Below are 22466 nucleotides of genomic sequence, written 5' to 3' on the forward strand. Positions count from 1 at the left end.
CCTTGCTAAGATTGGCCATCCCATAATAGTCAGAATCAGAAGGCTGGTGGAACCTTCTGGATTCTGGAGACCTTTGGGTATAGGATGTACCTCCGCCACTTGCTTGATGAAGTGGAGAGCATTGAGCGAAATGTGGAGGGGAATGAGGAGGAGAGTGTGGTGAATCGTGCGGAGATTCTTCGTTCTCCAGGTCCTCAACTTCATGTACCGGATCTTTACCTTTGGAACCGAGAGTATCCTCTTATATAACGATCGCAGGAAGAGGGGATGGAGGGTCCTGGATTATTACACCATGTTCTAGTGCAACTGTTGTGTCTGCGGGCAACAAAGAATATATCAAAATTCAAGATACAAAAAAATAATTATTGAAAGCACATGCGGAAATAAAAGCTTACTTAATGAAGACCGCATGGCTATCTCTTTAACCCGGTCCTCAAGACGGACCTTCTTCCCTTTCTTGGGCCCCGCTGCATGTTTTTTCTTCGGCGGGCCATCATCAGTCTCGGCCGCGTCACCAGACTTGAAAGCCCGTTGCCTCCTATTGCGCTCAAGCTTTGCCAAAGCACGCATAGTTTCCGAAAGTTCAGAGGTATCGGTAATAAGTTCATCTTCCTTGCGGGGTGATGATTCATCACTCGAAGATAACAGAAATATCACCTCATCAGAAGTAAGTGCGTTCAAAGGACGAGGGTTGAGAAAGAACTCACCTAACTCAAAGATTGCCTCTGACACCACGGGCTCAGAGCGCAAATTTTTGGGGAACAAAAATGGTCCCGCGTCCTATCAGGATGGGCAAAGCCTTTGGGTCATGATGATGTCTTTGCACGCATCCCACAGTATTGTCGAATAAAGAATTAGAAATGGGTCCCTCACTTAGAAAAATATGAAGCTGAGTCAATAACACAAAAGTAAAAACAGAAGTATATAAAACTTACTTTCATCCGCATTCTGGAAAAAAGGTTCCAGATCTGGATATGGGTCCCTCACCTAGAAAATAAGTTGTACGAGAAAATTCTAGTAGAAGAATCACAGTCTTTTCATATCAATATCTAATCGGCATAGCTTTGTAAGAGACTACCTTTTCTTTCAGAGTACGAAGTTCCCTTGATCACTAAGACTAAGGGGTGTGGGGGCTTCAGTGGGGGCTCCAGCAGAGCCAAAAACCAATAATATTTTGACGTGTGGCAGAGAGAGAAACTGGATAAGGGAGTGTTGGAGCCCCTGGCCCCTGGTGTGGAGGGGCTCCAGCGAAATTTTTTTTTTATTTTTTTTATAAATATATTCAAACATATTATTAAAAAAACACATGAAATATTAAAAAAAAACACACATTATTAAAAAAACACATTAATATCTAAAATTCAAATTACAAAAAAAAAACATACTAAAAATTAAACAAACAATAATACTCCAATAATAACACTAATCTAATACAAGATCATCGGGTCGCCTCGCCCACAAATGTTCAACCAACTCATGTCGAAGATTCCCGTGTGTGTCACGGCTCTTGATATTTGCTATGTTATGAAGTCTTTGTTGATCACTGATTGTGGACGGTTATGGCGGAATGTCACCTTGGTAGTTTTGGCAGATAGCTTTGCCCTCGTCTTCTAACGTCATGTTGTGTAGGATCAGACACGTGTAGACGACGTCCATTATCCTCTCCCGAGTCCAATAACGTATCGGGTTCGCCAGCACATGATATTGTTTTTTCAGAACTCCAAAAGCTCTTTCAATATCTTTTCTAGCAGACTCTTGCTTCTTCGTAAAATACTTTCGTTTATCGGCGATTGGATCTGTAAGAGCTTTCACTAACAAAGCCCATTCGTTGTAAATACCATCGACCAGATAGTACCCGTACTTGAAGAGTTCTCCATTTGCAACAAAAGCTTGAGGTGGTTCAACCCCGTCGATAAGGTCGTTGATCAAATGTGACTGATCGATAACATCAAGGTCGTTATTTGACCCAGCAACACCAAAAAAAGCATGCCAAAACCAAAGATCCTGTGACACCGCCGCCTCAAGTATAATGGTCGGCCCTTCATGATCACCACGGTGGAACTGACCTCGCCAGGCCGTTGGACACATAGCCCATCCAACGTGCGTACAATCGAGGCTACCTAGCATCCCAGGAAAACAATGTTTTTCTGCGGGCACCTCATATATGCGTTGGATATCATACATTGTAAGTTTATGCAGATATCTCAGAGAGTAAATCGATATGACTCCTACGTATATAAATACGAATAAGTATATATATATCTATAGTTATAGGCATTAAAATAATCTATAAACATATAATATATATTCAAAAATGTAATAAATATTTAATAAAAACCAAAATTAATGTTTTTTACCTTGGCAGAAAAAATGAAGGGATTCACGTGCAACCCTTTTCGACATCTGTAAATACTCATCCAAAGCGTCCGACGAAATGCCGTACGCTAATTGACGGATAGCAGTCGTGCATTTTTGAAGAGAGGTAAAACCGGGGAGACCCCTAGCATCCTCCCTTTGTTGAAAAGGGGATACCGTGCCTCTAAATCACTTGCTATACGCATGAACAGTTGTCTGCTCATTCGGAAACGAGTTCGAAAATCCGACTCCTCGTATACCGGTTAAGGGCTAAAATAATGCCTAATCAAAGTATCGTTAGCACCCGATCGATCACGATCACGAGGTGGTGCTCTAACTCTCGGGACTCGAGGTTGTTGGGCTTGATTTTGCAAAAGATCCACCACGGTTGCGGTCAAAACTCCCCCTACTTGAAGAAGCAAATCATCCTCTTCGGAGGAGTCGGAATCAGACGAGAACCACGACATTTTTTTTTTGTTAATTTTGAGAGGATTTTAGGAGGAAAGGTGTATAATTGTTGTGTGTTTTGATTGTTTATTTGTATAGGTATATATAGAAGTAACTTTTTTTTAATTTAATAATGAGCCAATGGCTCTTTTTGCTAAAAACGAGGCATTTATTTTAAAAAAAGTTGAAAATATGAAATGATTTTGGGTGAATGTTTGAAGTTTTGGTATAAAAATGGGTGAAATGGAGTATAGTTATATAGAAAATATTTTTTTTTAATTTAATAATGAGCCAACTGCTCTTTTTGCTAAAAATGAGGCATTTTTTTGTGCCCTCCTCTCTCTCTTCTCCTGCTACCCTGCTCACGCCTCCCTCTAGCGCCCTTGGTGGTGTGGTGTTAACGCCTGGGGGCGCGAGCGGAGAGGCTCTAGCACCCCCTTTGAAGCCCCCACACCCCTCAGTCTAACACAACAACAACAACGCTTATGTTAATGTGGGACTGTGGGTTTATAAAAAATTACTTAATAAATATTATTGTTTAACAGGCGTAGTGTCTGTACTTTAAAGGGGTATGTTTATTTTGTAATTGGTCAAAAAGATGGTGGAGTAATAACTTAATATTAACTTTTGGGGAATATCTTATAAAATATTAATCAACTTTTAAAAGTGTTTCAATTATGTTACTCATGCATATTTTTCTTAAATCCGGTCACTAAATCTTCAAATCGAGTCTCACCGATTTTTTTGTGCGTTAAGAAAGAAATGGAGGATTAGATGTAGAGGTCGGAATTTGCAATATATGTAGTTATATTTTTAAAAAAATTAAAAAACGTTAATTATATTAAAATTCAAAAGTAAAAAATAAAATTCACGTCGCCACTCAACGTTAACATAAAAAACAGATAAAAAGATATCCTATGTGAAACAAAAAAGAAAAACGCTAAAAGAACATGTTAAAACATTTAATTTAATAAAATATGAAAGTTAAGTGAGTTAATTGAAACAATTTTTAAAATTGAATTACCTAATTTAAACACTTTTAAAACTTAGTTACTATTCTATGAAATTGCCTCTAAGTTTTGACCGGCTTAATTTTGACATAACTACCCCATTTTTAATTTGTTCCGTCCGTGCCCCCCACACACTACAAATCATGGATCCACCATTGTCAATGGATTACAAACATGATCTATGACATGGGGTTAAACCGACAAATGATGTCAGACACCGGAAGTGAGAATCTTATGATTTCATTACGATTTTGGAGAAAACTTTCTCGACGTTGTATGTGGTAGCCTATTTACTCACGGAGTATCTGTCACTAAATCTAACTATCTATATAATTGTCTACCATGAAATCCTGCGTGTCGCTTTCAGGTTGTTCCCCTCATTCTCTAGAGCCACTAGATTGCTTGATTTATAAATGAAGGCTTCTCATGCATTTGACCCGAATTCGCAGGTATGGGTCTAACCAAACCCGGATAGTCTTTAAATGGGTTATAACATCTCATTTATCTGTTAAACTCTTTCATAATCAAACATCAATTCTTACGTGTCGTTGGTCTCATCAAACCCGGATAACCCTTAAACGGGTTATAGCATCTCATTTATTTGTGAAATAACCCCTTAATTATCAAAGAATAATTTCTACGGGTTATGAGTCTTACCAAAACCTAATAGCCCTCAAATGGGTTATAAGATCTCATTTATTGGTAAACACTTTCTTCATAAAACCCTAATTTCATTTATCTCATTTACATGTTCCCCATTGTTGGTCTATCATCTCCGCTGCCGGTTAACTTCCAATATTACCCACAATCGTCAACTACATCAACGTCACATTTTTCATTAGACAAATATTTGTGTTCATGTTTGTTCATTTAAAAAAATCAACATGTTCGTGTTTTTGTATGTTTGTTCGTTAACAATCTAAAAAATCTACACATCTCAATTGAAAAAACTCAAACGTTAAAAAATATAATAACAAACTAACATATATGTATTAAATCAAAACAAAACTACGTTAAAAAATAAAATAAATCATCATAAAATAGAAAATGATTAAAAACAAAAACTTAAATAAATCCCGTAACACGGGAGGATCAAACTAGTATATCTATGAATTGCAACGATGTTCTACCAATCATGCAACCCAACATAGAGAACACATCAAATAAGAAGTTTGATTTTTCTAAGAAGGTTAGGAAAGAGGGTATTTTAGTCTACTACCTTAATATTGAAAACCCATTTAATTTAATTTCAAAAACCCACTTAATTAAAACTAGGGGTGTTCATCGGATCGGATAACAGATTATTCGGTTTATTCGGTTCAGGTTATTCGGATTTGAAAATTTTTGGACCCTATCCGAAATCCGATCCGATCCGAATAAGGAATATTCCTATCCGATCCGAATCTATCCGAATTCAATTCGGATCGGATTCGGATAATATCTGAATAATCCGAAATTATCCGAATAATCCGAAATAAACCTAAAAAATTTTCCTAGTTTTTTCTTCATAACATTTAATAGTTTAGAATCAAAATAAACATACAAACCGAAATATACAAATTACTCTTAACACAAATTTAAAGTTCAAACTTCAAATAATAATCTAATAAATATACTAAACCGGAAAATACCACTAAAAACATGTTTTTTATTCGGATTAAACGGATATCTGAATAACCCGAACAATCTGAATTTTTTAAGATTCCATATCTGAATCCGAATTAGTTATTCGGATATTCGAATTGATCCGATCTGAATATCCGAATAAGCATTCGGATCAGTTTATTTGGGTTTCGATTTCGGATCGGATTTTGGATTTTTTCGGATTTCAGATTTCTTGAACACCCCTAATTAAAACCCACTTAAATTTTCACTCCTCTCCTACAACCACCACCGCCCACCGCCACCACTTTGCCGTAAAAGTCTTTGGAAATTTCGCAGGAAAATAAAAGACTATGAAAAACACAATGAAAAAAATACAATGTAAAAAACACAATGAAAATAAAAACACAATGACAAAAACACAATTAAATAACACAATGCAAAAAACACTATGAAAAAATAAAACACAATTTGTAAAAAACCCACGAATTTTTATTTTTATATAGCAATATGGTACTCATATAAAAGATAAAAAAACACTCGTTATTAAGGTGAAATTGTTTTTAAAAAAGATATCGTATAAAAAAGTTATAGACGTTTTAAAATGATGGGGAAATTTGACATGTGTCTTGCATGTAGAGAAAAAGTCCACAAAGTGTTATTCCTATTATGCCGTTACCCTTGTTTTACACTTAACTTAATAAATAAATAAATAAATAAATACACTTTTTATAAAGATCATTAATACATGTATTTGACTTTATGGTAAACAATAAAAGGAAATTTATTAAAGTGAGAATGATCAGATATTGCATGACCGTTATAGATTTACTATTTATTTATTTTCTTATATTGTTATTTATTATACTGGCAAGGGACAAATATCGAAGTAATGGTATAAATACCGTAAAGCTGAAATGTTGGAATTATTTTAATATAAGTTGCATAGAAAGTTGTTACATTGGTCAACACAAGCAGGAAAACAAAATAAAATACGTACGGAACTTATATTATGAAATATTAGATCCGATCTTGATACCGTTTGGGCGAGCGTTACAACTTATAATACTTTAATCGTTGTAATAATAAAAATTTGCCTGATAGTTATTCACCTCGGCCATTTATATTTTGATAAAGTGGTAAGGTGATTAAGGTATAAAATGGAAGGTCAAAAATTCAAACTCTATAGTACAAACTTTGATCATTTAAAAAAAAGGAAAGTTACTCACTTTAAACTTAAAAGGAAATATATGGTAACAACGAGTTAATATACGAAGGGAATCTAATCTATAATATTAATGATGGACGTGATGTCTTTGAAATAGTCATCGCTTACAATTAGGTAAAATCGGGAACACCGATTCGCAACTCATTTGGGTTCGGCATTTGAGTCGAAATACCTAACGATATTTATTAATTTTGTCTTGAAAAGTATGTTCAAGACTTCAAGTAATTCGAGAACACCGCCACAACTCTTTGGGTAATTCCAAATAAAAACAATGACACTATATGGTTTGTTGATGTTATGGATAGTTTGGGTAAAGGTTAGGAATGTCACTTTCACCCAAACGAAGTTGGTTTGTAAGTTGCTTATATCTTTTAAGAAGAGCTCAATTTGTATGGGAATATGGGATTATTAAAGTTGTTTTAAGGTTTTATCTTATCTTTTTTCTGTAAATGAATGTTTAAGGTACATATATCATATGCATTACTTTAACAATTTTTTTAATATCTCATTCATTCTTTATTCTCATTTAGTATTCGCCTTGATATCTAGTTATGCCATTATTTTGTTCACCTAGTCTTGTAATTATACTAATTATCACGTTCTCCCTAGGGTGGTCAGGCTTAATGGAGCAGATTGATAAACGAGCTTCCCTTCGGGTATATGACAGCTTAGTATCCCACGATTCCATAATCATAAAGTATAGAACTGTAGATAATCAGATGGGTTAACAGTCCGTTAGTATTCAAAATAGTCATTCATGAATAATAATAATAATAATAATAATAACAACTATCCCAAGGGCAGGCAGGAGGCTATAATTTGAAGATATAAAGTCAATGACACTTCCCACACTCCCAGCCTTATTTTTGTTGTGTCTGCCGCTATGTTCAGAACATCATCCTTCACCACCTGCTCTCTACTTTTATTATTATTATTATGTCTCTTCACCATTTTCATTCTACCTCACGCCCATGGAAGTAAACAACAATCAAACAGCTGCAACTTCTTCAAAGGCAGCTGGATTGTGGATCCATCCTACCCGATGTACAACGGATCCAAATGCCCGTTTGTAGACCCCGGGTTGAACTGCCAGAACAACGGCAGAGATGATACACTGTATCTTAACTTCAGGTGGCAACCCCACGGCTGTTCACTTTCCAGGTGATTTAACATTGCCAGGATGAAATGGTTATCATCAGCTCTAGTTTTGAGATCTGTTCATATGAAATTTATGTTTCAAAAACTGATGATTTGCTTCCAGATATTCAAAATTTAATTATGTTAATCTTTTATTCCGACACGACATGAATACCCAACACAAAATTCAAGGTTTGGGTTTGGTATAAACGGGTACGGGTCAAATCCGTGGACGCATTTAGCTAAACGGGTCGTGTTCCGGCGGGTTTACGGTTTGCCTATTTAACCTATTTATTTCGAATTACAATTTTTTAAAATGCGTGTTATGTAATAAATTAAATTGGTAATGGGTAACTTGTGCCAAGATTTAAAGTTGAAAAGAAATTTAATTAACAATATATTTTATAAGTTTATAACTAAAATGCAAGTGTTTTATATAAATATGTATTTTTCGTCGTAATATAAAAATTTAAGCAGTAATATGTGAAACCAACAAAAAAAATTCAAACGGTGTCGTGTGATTCTCAGGTTTGGGTTTGTGTCAGGTTCCTGAATCAGATTTTTATTATTGGTTTGATTTTATAGAATGTTTTGGGTTGTGTGTTTACGGATTGTACAAATAAGGTTTATTAAATAATAAATGAATGGAAATGTGCAGGTTTAATGGGAAGAAGTTTGTGAAGATGAACAGGGGTAAGAAGATCATGTTCGTGGGTGACTCGCTGAGTTCGAATCAATGGCAGTCACTAGCGTGCATGCTTTACCACACTGTTCCCTCTAACCACACATTCCAGATTACAGGACCACTTTCAACTCTTTCTTTCCCAGTAAGCTCTTGTTCCCATATCCCATATTATATCTCTAACTAGTAATGTTAAAATAAGCTTTGGACTTTGGAACACACCTAGCTAAACTCATGAACCAATATAGAGATATTTATAAAAAAAAACAAATTTTAATCTATATAATATTAAGTTCTAATAAGAAATCAAAAACTATTTCTAAGCATGTGAATACTTATAATACTTACAATTATAATACTTATACATATAATTTATTTTTTTGAAAGACATTTCTTGTAATTTGTGAGACCTTTGTGCATTTAAGAGACTTTGTCCCGACCAACTTAACTCCAGGGCACGCATAAATTACTAAGCTAACCGATTTCCTGTTTTAAGTTTTTTTCCTTTCATTTTACGTAATCCCCTTCGATACTTGAAAGGTAAAGCATTCGGTCTTTGTTTTTTAAGCCTATCATTTTGCTAAATTTTCGAAAATGTTAAAACTTAAGACATTGAAAATAGTATGATTCCATGTTTCAAGAAACCCGGCCCAAACAGAACCAGTTTGGGGTTCGACCGGCCAAGCCGATGTCATTTGATTAAACCAACAACTATAGTTACTATTTCGACCTAGAAATCCTGTCAAAACCGGCCGAACTAGACCGTGAACACCCCTTTCTCTAACTACTAAGGGTGGCCGTAAACGTTAAAATCAGATGTGTTTAAAGTTGTCCTCTAAACCAAACCAAACCAAGTCATTGCTTTGAGTTGCAAGCGATTCTATATAAGTTCGGTTTTGTGGTTCAAAGGTTTGGTTTAGTTTGAAAATTTGAATCGGTCATTCAACCTTTTTCATTCATACTTGCTTTTCATTTTATCAAATTAGAATATTAATACAAAATAATGATTTTGAAAATCATAGAAAACAATTAAAACTGCCAAAACTAAACTGTTATATTGCTAAACTGGTAAATTGGTCGGTTTGGTTAATCGTTTCCTTTCCTGAAACTGTAGTTAATGATGGTCCAGCCCAAATTTTCTACAAAAAAACGACCATCCAAACCAAAGCACGTTGTTTTGAGTTAACTCATACGAAAAAGAACTTTAGAATATTCGTTTTAAGTTAATTGACTCATACAAATTTCGAGCTGGTATGAGCTCACTCATTAGCTCGTATTATTACCAACTCAAATCATGAACATCCAAATCAAAGCAAGTCGTCCAGTTTAAGATTTTTTTTATTCGGTTGGCGCTTTAACAATCCGAATATGAGCATTTACTTTTGTGTTGACTTCAGGAATATGGAGTCTCAGTCATTTACTTGAAAAACGGGTTTCTAGTCGACCTGGTGGTTGAGAAAAGAGGCCGGATATTGAAACTGGACTCCATCAGCCGGTTAGGTAAATGGAAAGGAGCAGACATTCTCATCTTCAACAGCTATCACTGGTGGACTCACACCGGAACCCGTCAAACGTATGCTCCATTTACAACTCATTATGCACACTCTACTACTTCTTTATGCAATGATTCATTCATGTGTGTATGGTTTTGGCTGCAGATGGGACTACTATCAAGTTGGTGATGATATATACAGAGACATGGGCCGAATGTTGGCTTACAAGATTGCTTTGACTACATGGGCCAAATGGGTTGACTCATATATAGATTTTAAAAAAACCCGGGTCTTTTTCCAAGGGGTTTCTGCTATTCATGACAGGTAAACTCCCTTAATTCGTGGATTAGGCTTTGAGCTGAATACACGAATACATTTAGGTGAACGGGCTATGTTTGGGTTGAACTGGCGGGTTCACGAGTTGACCCGCTTATCACATTTATTCACATGAAGTTTTAGAATATTTGTTTTACGTCATCTAGGGGTGTTCTTCGGTTTGAATGTCAATTAATTCAGATTTGATTTTTTTTCCTTTTTGCTTTAATTGAAAACCGAACCAACCCGAATTAGAAATGTGTCTAACTAGACCGAATTCAACCGATTTATTCGGTTCGTTTCGGATTAAACTGGTTATTATTCAGTATATTCGATTCTATTCGGTTCGATTGTCTGAATTAGCAAGATTTAGGTTTGGTAATCTGAATAAGCAAGATTTGTGGAACCGAAAACCAAATTCATTATTCAGATACGGTTAGGAACTGAACCTAAAACAAAATTCACAATTCGGTTCAGTTTTTCCGGTCACGTATGGTTCAGTTTTCGGTCTTTTTTGCACGCCCCTAGGTCATAAGTCAAACTTATTGTGTGTTTGATCCCAAAATTTAAAAGATAAAAAAAATGAGCATCATGCTTTATAGTTTAAACATAACTATTTTATACACATTGATATATTTTGTTGTAAATTTGAGATTTTCAAATATTTTTATGAGATATATAATAAAATTTTCGTGTTTAACTAGTTGTATTTGAGTCAACCATGGAAACTTGTGTCGTGTTCAGGTTCACATTTTTGTCACGATTTTCTGTCACGATTTTCTTGTAGTGTCAGGTTCAACCTGTCAAGCTACAAACACTGCCCCTTTAACACCATTAACTTAATCATAATCAATCAGGCGTTGCCTTTGGTTCTAAATTTCTAATGTAGATTGAATTTATGTGATATAGAGGCTGGAACGAAGCGAGTGCTCAGAATTGTGAAGGGCAAACAGTGCCTGTTCGTGGACTTCATTACCCGGGAAGGAGATACCCGGGGGTAGAAGTGGTGAAAGACGTATTGGCGGAAATGAAAAACCCGGTTGATTTATTGGATATAACGCTTCTTACACAGTTAAGAAAAGACGGGCACCCGTCTATGTATGGTGATAGAGGCATGGACTGCAGCCACTGGTGCCTGGCTGGCGTGCCCGATACTTGGAACCAAATTTTGTACAATATGTTGCTCAAGAATTAGATTTCTTGTAATGAACTTGCAATTTGGAAGTACAAATTAAATGATAATTCAAGAAAGTGAAAAGTATAATCTTGCAATTACAAATTAGATTGATCTCTTCCAAGCTGAATAAACAAGTTATTTGTTTAAAGTTATAGAAAATAAATATATTAACAAATTATATGGTGGTGTTGCACCAAGTAGCCACATTGATATTTTTACTAATACTATTAATATTAACATGTTTTAACAATGAGAATCTCGAAGTAGGTTTACATGTTCCATATATCTAGTCACCACAATTACAAAGCTCGGCTTATTGGGTACCAGGTTGAAATAGATTTGGGTTAAAAACTTAAAACGGATTTTAAGTAAATTGGATTTAAGAATTTATTTGGTTTGAGTTAAAATGGATTTTAAATGATTGGCCGCAAGCCAACTTGGTATCAAAAGGTGATGCTAGGGCTTGACCTCGTTAATTAAACAAGCCTATTTTTAGGCTCAAGCTCTGACTCGTGCTTTTTAAGCTCAATTTAATTCGAGCTTTTAATGAGCTAATCCTGAGTAGCTCGTCATTTACACATATATTCACTCGCTATATTTGCTTTTATGGTGGCCTGTAGCACTGGATGATAGCCATGAGGGTAGAGGTGGTGGCGCTGGTGATGTTGTTACGATGGAGGAGGGAGGTAGCAGCATACCTATGAACTTTTGTGATTGGGTCAGAAATTTTTGGGAGTTAGTTGTTTAACCCCTATATAATGTAAAATTTACACCTGGTTTGTGTCGGGTCATATAATAAAAAAATAAAATCAAATTAAGTTTAAAATTAACTCATAATTAGTCAAATAATAAGTTTTAGTAGTTAAGCTCGTATTAAGTCATATAGTAACATCATAACAATCAAGCATTTTAGCAAATAATTAACTAAGCGTACCCGGATGATATCGTGATGGCACTCCATCAAGTGATTTAACTGATCACCACCCCTTCCACCTAATAAATCGAATAATCTAATCCATTTACAATGATCATTTTCTTTTATAATTCTATGTAATCAGTTTAAATAGACAAGTCATTAATAATAGGTGGTTAGTTTCTTGTCAGTTAGACTATGTGTAGTGAGCCGGACACAATTAATATGGATGGGACGGAAACATATAATATGGTTGGGCTAGACTCAATACTATAACTTTTTTTTATGACTTTTTGAAAGAAAATTACCCTACTAATCAAAAAAGCTGGATAGGCCGAGGCGCGCATCGCCCCTTCTAAGATCCGTCCATGCTCATAGAATAACCTTAAACATGGCCATCATTTATATGGGTGACCAGTTGAACTTAACTTGATAGAGCAACACGAACAACACCGATAATTTTGTGATAACTCACCGCAACTCTTTCAATATTATTAGAACGAAACACAACACTTTACAATTACCTTAGACCATCCAGTTATACTACAAAAACTATAATGATCCTATTCAAAACTAGATAACTCTTTTTTAAACATTAAAATACTATACTAATAATTGAAATACTATAGTAATAATTAGTTAAACTATTAACCCCTTCAATTTTTTTTAACTCGTTTCAGTATTGTATTCAACATTCACCCCTTCATTGACTTGTAACGTTTAACTCTCTTCTTTCATGGTTTTATCACTAGACCTTTCACTTATAAACTATTATGATGAGTTTTTTTTTTTTTTATCAAAATAGAGTTGGTGGGAAAATTATTTACCAAAATAGATATTTTAAAACTTATTTACCAAAATAAATGTTTTATTGGAATCTTAAATTTCTCACTCCTATTTTTGGTGGATAAAAAGTAATTCTTCATTTTTTTTAAATAAAAGACAAGTGAAACTTATTTAATATTTTTATATTCTACATATCTACATGTAGATTCTGTTTTTTTAATAAATCTATTGTTAAATATATTTCAAATAATACATTTTTTTCTAACTATATTCAAAGAATATGATTGTTTAAGAAAATAGTTGTTTATTTTTGTATTGCATCTTTTATTAAAGCTTATTCAAACAAATGCTTTTTGCTTTCCTAAAACATTCAGTTAAGAAGTTTACAAATGTTTTTTTGTATCGCGTCGTACCAATAACGACACGAACAGATACCGACTGAACAACGTCGATATCGGCATTGATAAAGACCGAATAGCATCGATATCAGCATTGATATTGATCGAAGAACGTCGATATCGGCATTGATATATTGTTGCGGCATGCTTGTTTTATCAATGTTTCGATCTATTGCAACGACTCATTAGTTTTATTCTTGAAGTTTATATAGTTTTGAAAAATAATTTTTGCATTTTCAGATGCAATTAATTATTTGGAAAAAAAAAATCAACTCATTAACCTGATATATTAAACAATTAGGATTCATGTATAATTTTTTATTCATGTTTTATTGTGTTTACTTTTTACATATTTTGTATGATGTATGATAAACAGATATAATAAGCATAGCTATATTGATGTAATATTTCTTTGAAATTAATAACCATTAAAGTTTATAGCTTTAATACTATTGACATTTTTGTATAACAATTATTTTAATTCATTAAATTAGGAGTGAGAAACGTAAGATTCCAATAAAAAACCTATTTTGGTAAATAAGTTTCAAATCACCTATTTTGGTAAATAGTTTTTCCACCCACCCCATTTTGGTAAAAAATACTCCTATTATGATTAACCCTTTATGATCAAACTTGGCCGACAAGTAATCCCAAATATAATAAACTCTTAACTGAAACCCAATATACCCATTGTCACATCTCGTCTTTGTTTGTTTAAAAAAGTGTTTTTTTTTCTTTTTATGTGTAAGCACGTCAAGTTGAATGGTTGAATTGGTGTTTTAGTTGAATGATTGAATATAGAAATTTTATTGCTTGACCCGACCCAAACCAAAACCTAGCAGTAGGAAAAATAATATTTGGGTCTCGTGGCTTTCGGCTCATCCATACTAGATGTTCAAGATCTGCACTGTCTATGAGGGGATTAATGTAATCGAATTTTGAGTTAATTTCTTGATTAAATAACAGAGTTCACCCTAAATATCGTGTGCCCGTTTGTGTCTTTGTTTATCACTTCGTTCTTGAATATTGAGTATGTGGGTATGAAACCGTTCTTCAATTTCTTCTTGTGCGGCCGACCATTGATTTTTTGGAACACAAGGTCCATTCTAGAACCCGAGGTCCATTCTAGTGCTGCGAACAGTTGAATTTCTTCAACTCTATATGATCCATTAAACACTTGACGAAGATGTTAATATAGATATATATGACTCTTTGTTTGTTATACTCATATACCACTTGCAAGTCTCATATGAGAATGATACGGACAAAAATGGGGGTTGAATACCTTTTGCTTTGCTATTAATTACACGTATATAACAAAATAATATAGTTCATGCATTTTTTTTATCCTTTTATACAAATTAAGAAGAAAAAGAATAAGAAGGGTCAATTATTAGTTTGTGAATGATTACGAAAATTACATTATTTTAAATTTTAAGAAACTAGATTCTTTCATCAATACTAGAATTTCTAAAGGTTCTTATTATCTATACGATATATAATACATCAAACAAGGCCAAGTTTGATCATAAATGTTTTTAATTTAACTTGTAAACTAACTTCTCACCCAAGATTTTTAAACGACTATAGCCTTTTCATACGTTAATATTTTCATAAACAAATTGCACCATAAAAACGATCATTTTATTCTCTTTAATTTGGATATGATATTGTTGTAACTTTTTTTCATTTTAAATAAATTAATATGTTACGTAGGGGTGTTCAGTGTCGGTTTTGATGGTTTTTAAGTTAAACTCGTGAGTCCAACTGTTAATACTGATTTTTTGTCATTCAAAACCAAACTCAACCATTGAAAGTTGAAACCGAATCGTTACTGACGGCCTGGTTCAAGTTTGGTTTCACAGTTTAAACTTTAATAATAAATTTAGTTTAAAATAATTAAATTTAAATGTACCGTCAATTTTAACTAAAAACCAACATAATATGATACTTGAGATGATCATAAATAAAAAATGATAACTTTAACCACATAAATGGTAAATATTAATAGAAGATCTTGGACGTGAAATAATAACAACAAAGATTACAAAAGGAATCATATTACAATTAGGTTAATTTACAGTCTTTTCTGGTTTCATATGGCCGGTTTCCATATAAACCGCGAACCAGCCGTTCACTACGTTTTGAAAATTTTGAAACCGACCAACAAACCGAAAGTAAAAAAGAAAAAGAAGTCAAACCAATGACCGATTTAAACGATTTCAAGGTTTTAACCGAACCATAAACACTTATATTTGTACGTGATTAACATGTTCAAACACCAGCTGCATCACGCGGGCACCCGCCTAGTAATATTTAATTAACAAAGTTCAAGCCTATGTTTAAGAAAAAAAAATTTTGTTTGTATACTAATTGTTTCATCGTTCCATCTATTTTTATAAAATTTTGAAATCTTTAACGCTTTGAATACCTATATATTCTAACTTTATCGATTTGTATACAACTTCCGGATGATATTAAACAGATATGTTAAACCCCAAACACTTATTGTTAATTGAATTGAACATAAAAATGGTCAATATATTACAGCATCAGTTGTTGCATTATTACTTGAATTATTCATCTAATTGCCTATTCATAACATGTTAATACTTCAAAAAAAAAGTCCATGATTTATTTAACTGGTTGACGAAAATACCCCCTCACGTGTTTGGGGTTTAACAAATCTGATTAATACCGTTTGGAAGTTGTATACAAATTGATAAAGTTAGAATATATATATATATATATATATCCTATAGGTATTCAAAATTTTATACAAATAGATTGAACGATGAAACCACATGTATACAAACGGCATTTTTTCTTATATATGTTTAAAAGAAGTCACATCACTATTCAACATTGTACCCTTGCCCTTATAATTCTGTCATTGACTCATTGTTTGGTCCATATTCTCGCCGAGAGATCGATGGAGAGGGTTTGGCACCAAAATTTTTTTTCTTCTATGTGTTCAAGAGAGAAGGTAAGAATGTTTTTAATTTGTATGGAGAGGAGTAGAAAGTCGATTTTTTTTATTTTTATTATATTGATAGAGGAGTTCATCCAAAAGTGGCTAAACTCTTATTTGGACACATATGACAAGGGGAAACCTGACTAGAAAAGACTACTTCAACTTAAAACGACCATAACTTGGTTAGGGCCCAGGAATGGAGTTACGGCACCCATAACCAACGGACGAATATGTCTCAACGAGCCGGATCATACGGCAAACAACACCATAGGTGATAGTTGGTTTAGCTCTCAACTACTAACGAGAAACATGGGTAATAATCACATACTTAACGAAGACAAGAAACTATTTACACGTCTTTGGTCCATAGTTAACTATAAACTGATATTATTTGTTTGTTTGTTTGGTTGGTTCTGAATTAGATATCAAAACCAATTTCTTATAGAACTAGGTAATACTTGAGGGAACTAAGTTATTTGTTGATCAATATTTAGTCACCACCTCTCAAATTATTGTATTTTGATATCTCTGTCTTTATCATATCACACACAAAAATGAACCACCCTTATTAAAGTCGACTTTAGAGAATAAAATGCAATTTAATTAGACGACACCATATTTTGTCAGCTTACTTATTTATTTTCCTTGTTTCTAGTTCTTGATAAATTATTTAACAATGTGGAAATATTTTCAAAAATTATTTAACGAACTAATCGTTTCAAGAAAGTTGCCTTGGGCTTTAATATTTGCTTCGATTACTTGAACAAAATACAATGTTTTTTTGTTGAGAAGTTATCATATTAAGAACAATAAACACTGCTTTAAGACAATCACATATTATGTTTTTTTGTTGAGAAGTTATCATATTAAGAACAATAATCTCTCTAGGATATCCTGACTTAATGAGTTATTAGAAGGTAAAATAAGGAATCCCAAACACCACCTAAGTTTTACTCTGAATTCAGCTTTGATTGATTTTTATTAACTTGCATATCACTTGGTCTTATAAATAATTGAAAAAATTGAAATGAAGAATAAAAGATAATTGGTGAATAAATTTTCTATGCACCGAATAGTTGAAAACCAGAACTCCTCGACAAAGAGATTATACCGGAAAAGATAATGATAAAGCTAACCAACTAATGATTATAGTAACCATGATACATAATTACTCGGTTAACTGTTCACGACTAGATCTCTTTACAAAGAGAGATTACAATGAAAAGCATAATGATAAAAGTCTAAAACTAACCAAATGATACTGATAATTACTTCAATAACCATAATGACTAACAAACAAACTTAAAGGTAGATCGATACTAAATCAAATAATAATAACGATGATAGATAATAAACTTGGCTCACATTAATAGTAGGGAACTAAAACCTTTTGCTCGACGGATATTGGATTAATTAACAAGTTAATCGAACATTAATTTTCAGATGCAAAAAGGTTGGTTGGAAGGAGATTCAGTGATTCAAGAGTGCAAGCTGACATGAAGTTGTGGCCTTTTGAGGTTATAGAAGGGCCCGCTGATACACCAAAGATAGTTGTCTCATACAAAGGTCAAGAAAAAGAATTCTCGGCCGAACAAATTTCATCAATGATTCTAGGCAAGATGAAAGAAATTGCCGAGGCGTGCCTGGGAAAGGTCGTGAAAATGCTGTGGTGACTGTCTCTGCCTATTTTAACGATTCACAACGTCAGGCAACAAAGGATGCAGGCACCATCGCAGGATTAAACGTTACCCGCATAATCAACGAGCCTACGGCAGCTGCAATTGCCTATGGTCTGGACAAAAAGACTGATGTAACACGAGAGATGAACGCTCTCATCTTTGATCTTGGTGGTGGTACTTTTGATGTGTCGTTAGTGACCATCGGGGAAGGAGGTACATTTGAAGTGCAAGCAGTTGCAGGTGACACTCACTTGGGAGGAGAGGATTTTGATAACCGCATGGTGAAGCAATGTGTTGGTGAATTCAAGAGGAGATGGAGTAAGGACGTGACAGGGAACTTAAAAGCACTAGGGCGGTTGAAAGTTGCGTGTGAGAAAGAGAAAAGGATTCTTTCAACCACCACTCAGACTTCAATCGAAATAGACTGCTTGCACGAAGGCATTGATTTCTCTATGAGATTTACTCGAGCTAAGTTTGAAGAGCTGGACACGGATTCTTTCAAAAAGTGCCTACAGACCGTGGAGAAATGTTTACTTGATGCAAATATTGAGAAATCATGTGTAGATGAGATTATTCTGGTTGGTGGCTCTACCAGGATACCTAAGGTCCAATGTATGCTGCAAGATTTTTTTGACGGGAAGGAGCTATGCAAGAGCGTGAATCCTGACGAGGCTGTTGCGTGTGGTGCAGCCATTATGGCTGCAACTTTGAATGGTAGCAGTGTTCAAGATTTGGTGTTATATGATGTCACTCCTTTGTCACTTGGGATAGAGACATACGGTGAAGAAATGAGTATTGTAATCCCACGAAACACTCCAATACCTACGAAGGCGTCCCAAATTTATGTCACGGCTGATGACAATCAACCTTCCATGGAGATTCAGGTGTTCCAAGGTGAAAGAGCCAGATCTACCGATAACCATTTATTGCACTACTAGAAAACTGGGCAATTGCAACCGTCATTTCGGTTGCAAATCGGTTGGAAATGCCCTTTTGCGACCGAATTGCGACCGGTTCCAACGGTCGGTTAAACCCTGGTCGGGAATTATTTTGCGACCATATTTTGCGACTAAAAATATTGTTGCAACCGATTTTGCGACCAAATTTGTAGTTGCAAATTTAGCGACCGAATCTGCAACGAGTCGTTTTTGTGACCGATTTTGTGACCGAATGTTTAACGACCGAGATTGCGACCGCAATTTTTCCCAACCGGTTTTGCGATCGAAAATTTGACGACCGGCTTTGCAACCGAACCTATTTTCGACCGTTTTTGTGACCGAAAATTTTACGACCGGCCTTGCGACCAAACCTATTTACGACCGATTTTGTGACCGAAATTTTGCGACTAATTTTGCAACCGGAAACTTTGACGACCGATTTTACGACCAAACTGTTAGCGACCGCAACTGAACCTTTTTGCGACTGATACATTTGGCGGCCGAGATTGCGACAAACTATTTACACATGATTTTGCGACTGATTTCGCAACCTAGCTTTGGTATAAATTTGCGTCCGGCCTTTTGGCTATAGTTTTGGTCAAAGATTAATACATAGAATTCATATTTGCACTAAATATAAATTTGAATACCATAATGAAATAGTTGCAAAGTTAATAAGATTGAACCGATTCATAAAACAAACTAAACATTAAAACCAAACACGACAAAAGTATTGAGGTACAATGAGAAATGTCAAACATAGTTGCGCTAATAAAAAAAACAAATTTAACTAATTAGAGATACTTTTTGTTATGTTCTTCAAAAGGAATTGAATTTGCTCTTCCATTTCATCGTTTTTCTCTTGCATTTTGGCATTCGCAACCCTATTTTCCTTTATTTGCTCCATCATTGAAAGTTTCCCCGCTTTTTCTTTTTCCTTCTCTAGTGTTTCCGTTTCTTTCTCTTGTCGTAGTTGCACTATTTCCTCATTCAAACGTTGTACCTATAATTAAAATACAACATTAGAAACAAACTTTTACAAACATGTAAAAGTAAATTAGATCATACTTTTAAGATTATAACGGTCTAACATCTCACTAAATAGTACTTATTTTCTCATTTGTATATTTTGTTAATTTATTATGCTTATTGTTAGGGGTGAGCATCTAATGGGTCACACCCGCCAAACCCGTGTACCCGGCCCGCCAAACCCATTTAACAAACCCGTATTCCCCAGTAACCAGGTGTACTCGACCAGCCAAATCTGGGTTCAAAGATTTGACATAAACAGGAAACGTTTCGGTCCGGATCATACCCGGCGGAACAATGTTGGAACCGCGAGCCCGTGAAGATCAAACTTTTGTAACATAGATATGGGATTCTATACTTAGTTTATTCATCACATTTTCTATAAAAAAGTAAATTATGTATAATGGTTTGGGCATATAAGGTTTTTACCAATACAGATTATATTAATGGACACAATATATTAGGCTAGAATATAACCAGATTTTGATCAAAACATGCTGAAATATTCACATACTTTCTAATTTTGTAAACCAGTTTAAACCTTGTTTAAAAAATCATTTAGCTACAGATAAATGGTCAATAAGAGACCCGTGAAACCCTCCAACCTGACCCGTAGAACCCGTTTCAAAACCTGGACTGGCCCATTTGTAGTGGTCAGATTCCGGGTTTGAAAATATGGTTTAATCGGTTCCGGTCCTGTCCCCTATTTATTTACTCCTATATATATAATGTCATGTAATTCTAAGCACAAAAAGTAACAAAATAATGTATTATATCACTTAAATATAAATGAAGAAGTTGACCAAAATAGAATAAACATACCTCTTCATTTCTTGCAGGTAAATACGAAGCACTAGTACCCGGTGTTGACGGTATACCCATCATCACAGCATGTGGGTCACTGATATCATTAAACCCATAAAGTCGACCTTTTTTCTTTGCCCCAACAGCTTGTACCCAAGAGTCTGGATCAAATAACGGGCGTTTGCTAGCATCATCTCCATGCCTCTCCTTGACATATTTATGATATGATATCTATAACATACAAGAAAATAATGTTTTGTAATATTTTTAACTTCCAATAAATAACTAATAAGAACATACATTTTATAAGTAAAGAAACTCACAAGAGAATCCTTTGCTCCCGTGTCAACCCAATTAAAATCATTATGTATATCGATCTCATCCAAAGCATTTGCATCTCCTGAACCCTCGCCTCCTTTACGACTTGCCAATCTATCTAAAGGTCATGTCCCTTTCTTCCCGTGTGATTGCATCCAAATTTCATCTACGGTGGCAGACCGCCCAAGTTCTTGATCCTACAAAAGTCATATATGAAGGTTCATATTGGCATGAAATGTTTATTATAAAAGGACATTTAACATCTCTTACAGCTTTTAGTTTAACCGTCACATAGGTTTGTGAGCCGAGAGTATGTTTGCCTCCTGTTGATTTCTCTCTATTTTTGATATTCTGAGAAGACTTTTTCTTCCACTCGTCGGTATTCCATTTGTCAATTAGATCTTCCCAAATCTTAGCCCCCATCCATTGTGGCTTATGTGGAATAAGAACTCTGAAATCACCTACAAATTCTACACCTGTCATACTTGCAGCAACCTTAGCACCCTCCCGAAGCCTACTCAACAAATCCTTAAATTTTCTTTTCATAAACTTCACCCAACAAGAGTAAACTTGGTCATCCCACTCATTTTCCCATTGATAGTATCCCTACAAAAATCAATCTTTAGTAGTCGTTTATTGAGGTATAGACAATGTTATTTACGAATATTTGTAAATACAAACCTTGAAACGCTCAAACATCCTGTTTCGATCCTCTGTAGAGACATCTTTCCAACTCAGCCAAGGCTCGGAATACATGGCCTCCAAAATTTCTCCTATAATCCGTGTAGCGCTACTTTGATTGCTAAATCTATAAAATGAAAACAATGAAGCAAAGTCCACATTACTTGAATTACATAATATTTATAAATAAAATATTAATATTATGTACTTACTGTCCATAAATAATCCAAATCCACTCCTGATTTCTTGGTTTAGGCAGTGGCGTAGGGGCAACGGGTCCCCGCCGGCCAACAGCTGACTCGTCATCATCATTACTCTCATGTTGAGTATGTGTCTCATTCGCATCCAAAGCTAATCGTTCACCAGTACCACTATCTTGACCGTTAACTCGACCCCTACCCCTACCACCTCCTGCTGAACTGCGAGCCATGATATCTACAACAAAATATTCTATATTTAGATAATTGCCATTAAACAGAAAATCGCAGATTCATTATTTG

The 22466-nt window shown here is 34.6% G+C and overlaps 3 protein-coding genes across 3 annotated transcripts; 2 read left to right on the forward strand and 1 right to left on the reverse strand.

The window, feature by feature from the left end:
• Positions 1-7525: 7525 nt before the first annotated feature.
• On the forward strand, positions 7526-11554 carry LOC143560370 (protein trichome birefringence-like 42). Its single transcript, XM_077048683.1, has 5 exons — positions 7526-7803; positions 8438-8606; positions 9859-10034; positions 10120-10278; positions 11179-11554. The coding sequence occupies exons 1-5, from the start codon at positions 7526-7528 to the stop codon at positions 11462-11464; spliced, it is 1068 nt and encodes a 355-aa protein (XP_076904798.1). The 3' UTR covers positions 11465-11554.
• A 6459-nt stretch (positions 11555-18013) lies between these two features.
• LOC143560371 (heat shock cognate 70 kDa protein 2-like) lies at positions 18014-19134 on the forward strand. The gene is made up of 2 exons (XM_077048684.1): positions 18014-18169; positions 18226-19134. The coding sequence occupies exons 1-2, from the start codon at positions 18014-18016 to the stop codon at positions 19132-19134; spliced, it is 1065 nt and encodes a 354-aa protein (XP_076904799.1).
• A 600-nt stretch (positions 19135-19734) lies between these two features.
• Positions 19735-22154, reverse strand: LOC143560363 (uncharacterized). The gene is made up of 5 exons (XM_077048677.1): positions 21967-22154; positions 21556-21891; positions 21291-21482; positions 20986-21198; positions 19735-20137 (listed from the first exon to the last, which is right to left on the reverse strand). Exons 1-3 carry the CDS (start codon positions 22039-22041, stop codon positions 21411-21413), a joined length of 483 nt encoding a protein of 160 aa, XP_076904792.1. The 5' UTR covers positions 22042-22154; the 3' UTR covers positions 19735-20137; positions 20986-21198; positions 21291-21410.
• Between the last annotated feature and the right edge of the window lie 312 nt (positions 22155-22466).

The sequence above is a fragment of the Bidens hawaiensis genome, unplaced genomic scaffold (genome assembly GCF_021521415.1).
Source record: "Bidens hawaiensis isolate Kalapana, Puna unplaced genomic scaffold, B.hawaiensis_p1.1 tig00020327_1, whole genome shotgun sequence".
In the NCBI taxonomy this organism is placed as follows: Eukaryota; Viridiplantae; Streptophyta; class Magnoliopsida; order Asterales; family Asteraceae; genus Bidens; species Bidens hawaiensis.

What these genes read in the sequence shown, in the direction of transcription:
- LOC143560370 (XM_077048683.1), top strand. Translation starts at nt 7,526, where the DNA reads ATGTTCAGAACATCATCCTTCACCACCTGCTCTCTACTTTTATTATTA. An exon ending in TTTCAACTCTTTCTTTCCCA is followed by an intron (nt 8,607 to 9,858) that starts GTAAGCTCTTGT and finishes TGTTGACTTCAG; the next exon opens with GAATATGGAGTCTCAGTCAT. An exon ending in CACACCGGAACCCGTCAAAC is followed by an intron (nt 10,035 to 10,119) that starts GTATGCTCCATT and finishes TTTTGGCTGCAG; the next exon opens with ATGGGACTACTATCAAGTTG.
- LOC143560371 (XM_077048684.1), top strand. Translation starts at nt 18,014, where the DNA reads ATGAAGTTGTGGCCTTTTGAGGTTATAGAAGGGCCCGCTGATACACCA. An exon ending in CCGAGGCGTGCCTGGGAAAG is followed by an intron (nt 18,170 to 18,225) that starts GTCGTGAAAATG and finishes TCACAACGTCAG; the next exon opens with GCAACAAAGGATGCAGGCAC.
- LOC143560363 (XM_077048677.1), bottom strand. Translation starts at nt 22,041, where the DNA reads ATGTATTCCGAGCCTTGGCTGAGTTGGAAAGATGTCTCTACAGAGGAT. An exon ending in GGATGTTTGAGCGTTTCAAG is followed by an intron (nt 21,892 to 21,966) that starts GTTTGTATTTAC and finishes TGATTTTTGTAG; the next exon opens with GGATACTATCAATGGGAAAA. An exon ending in TGACGGTTAAACTAAAAGCT is followed by an intron (nt 21,483 to 21,555) that starts GTAAGAGATGTT and finishes TGACTTTTGTAG; the next exon opens with GATCAAGAACTTGGGCGGTC.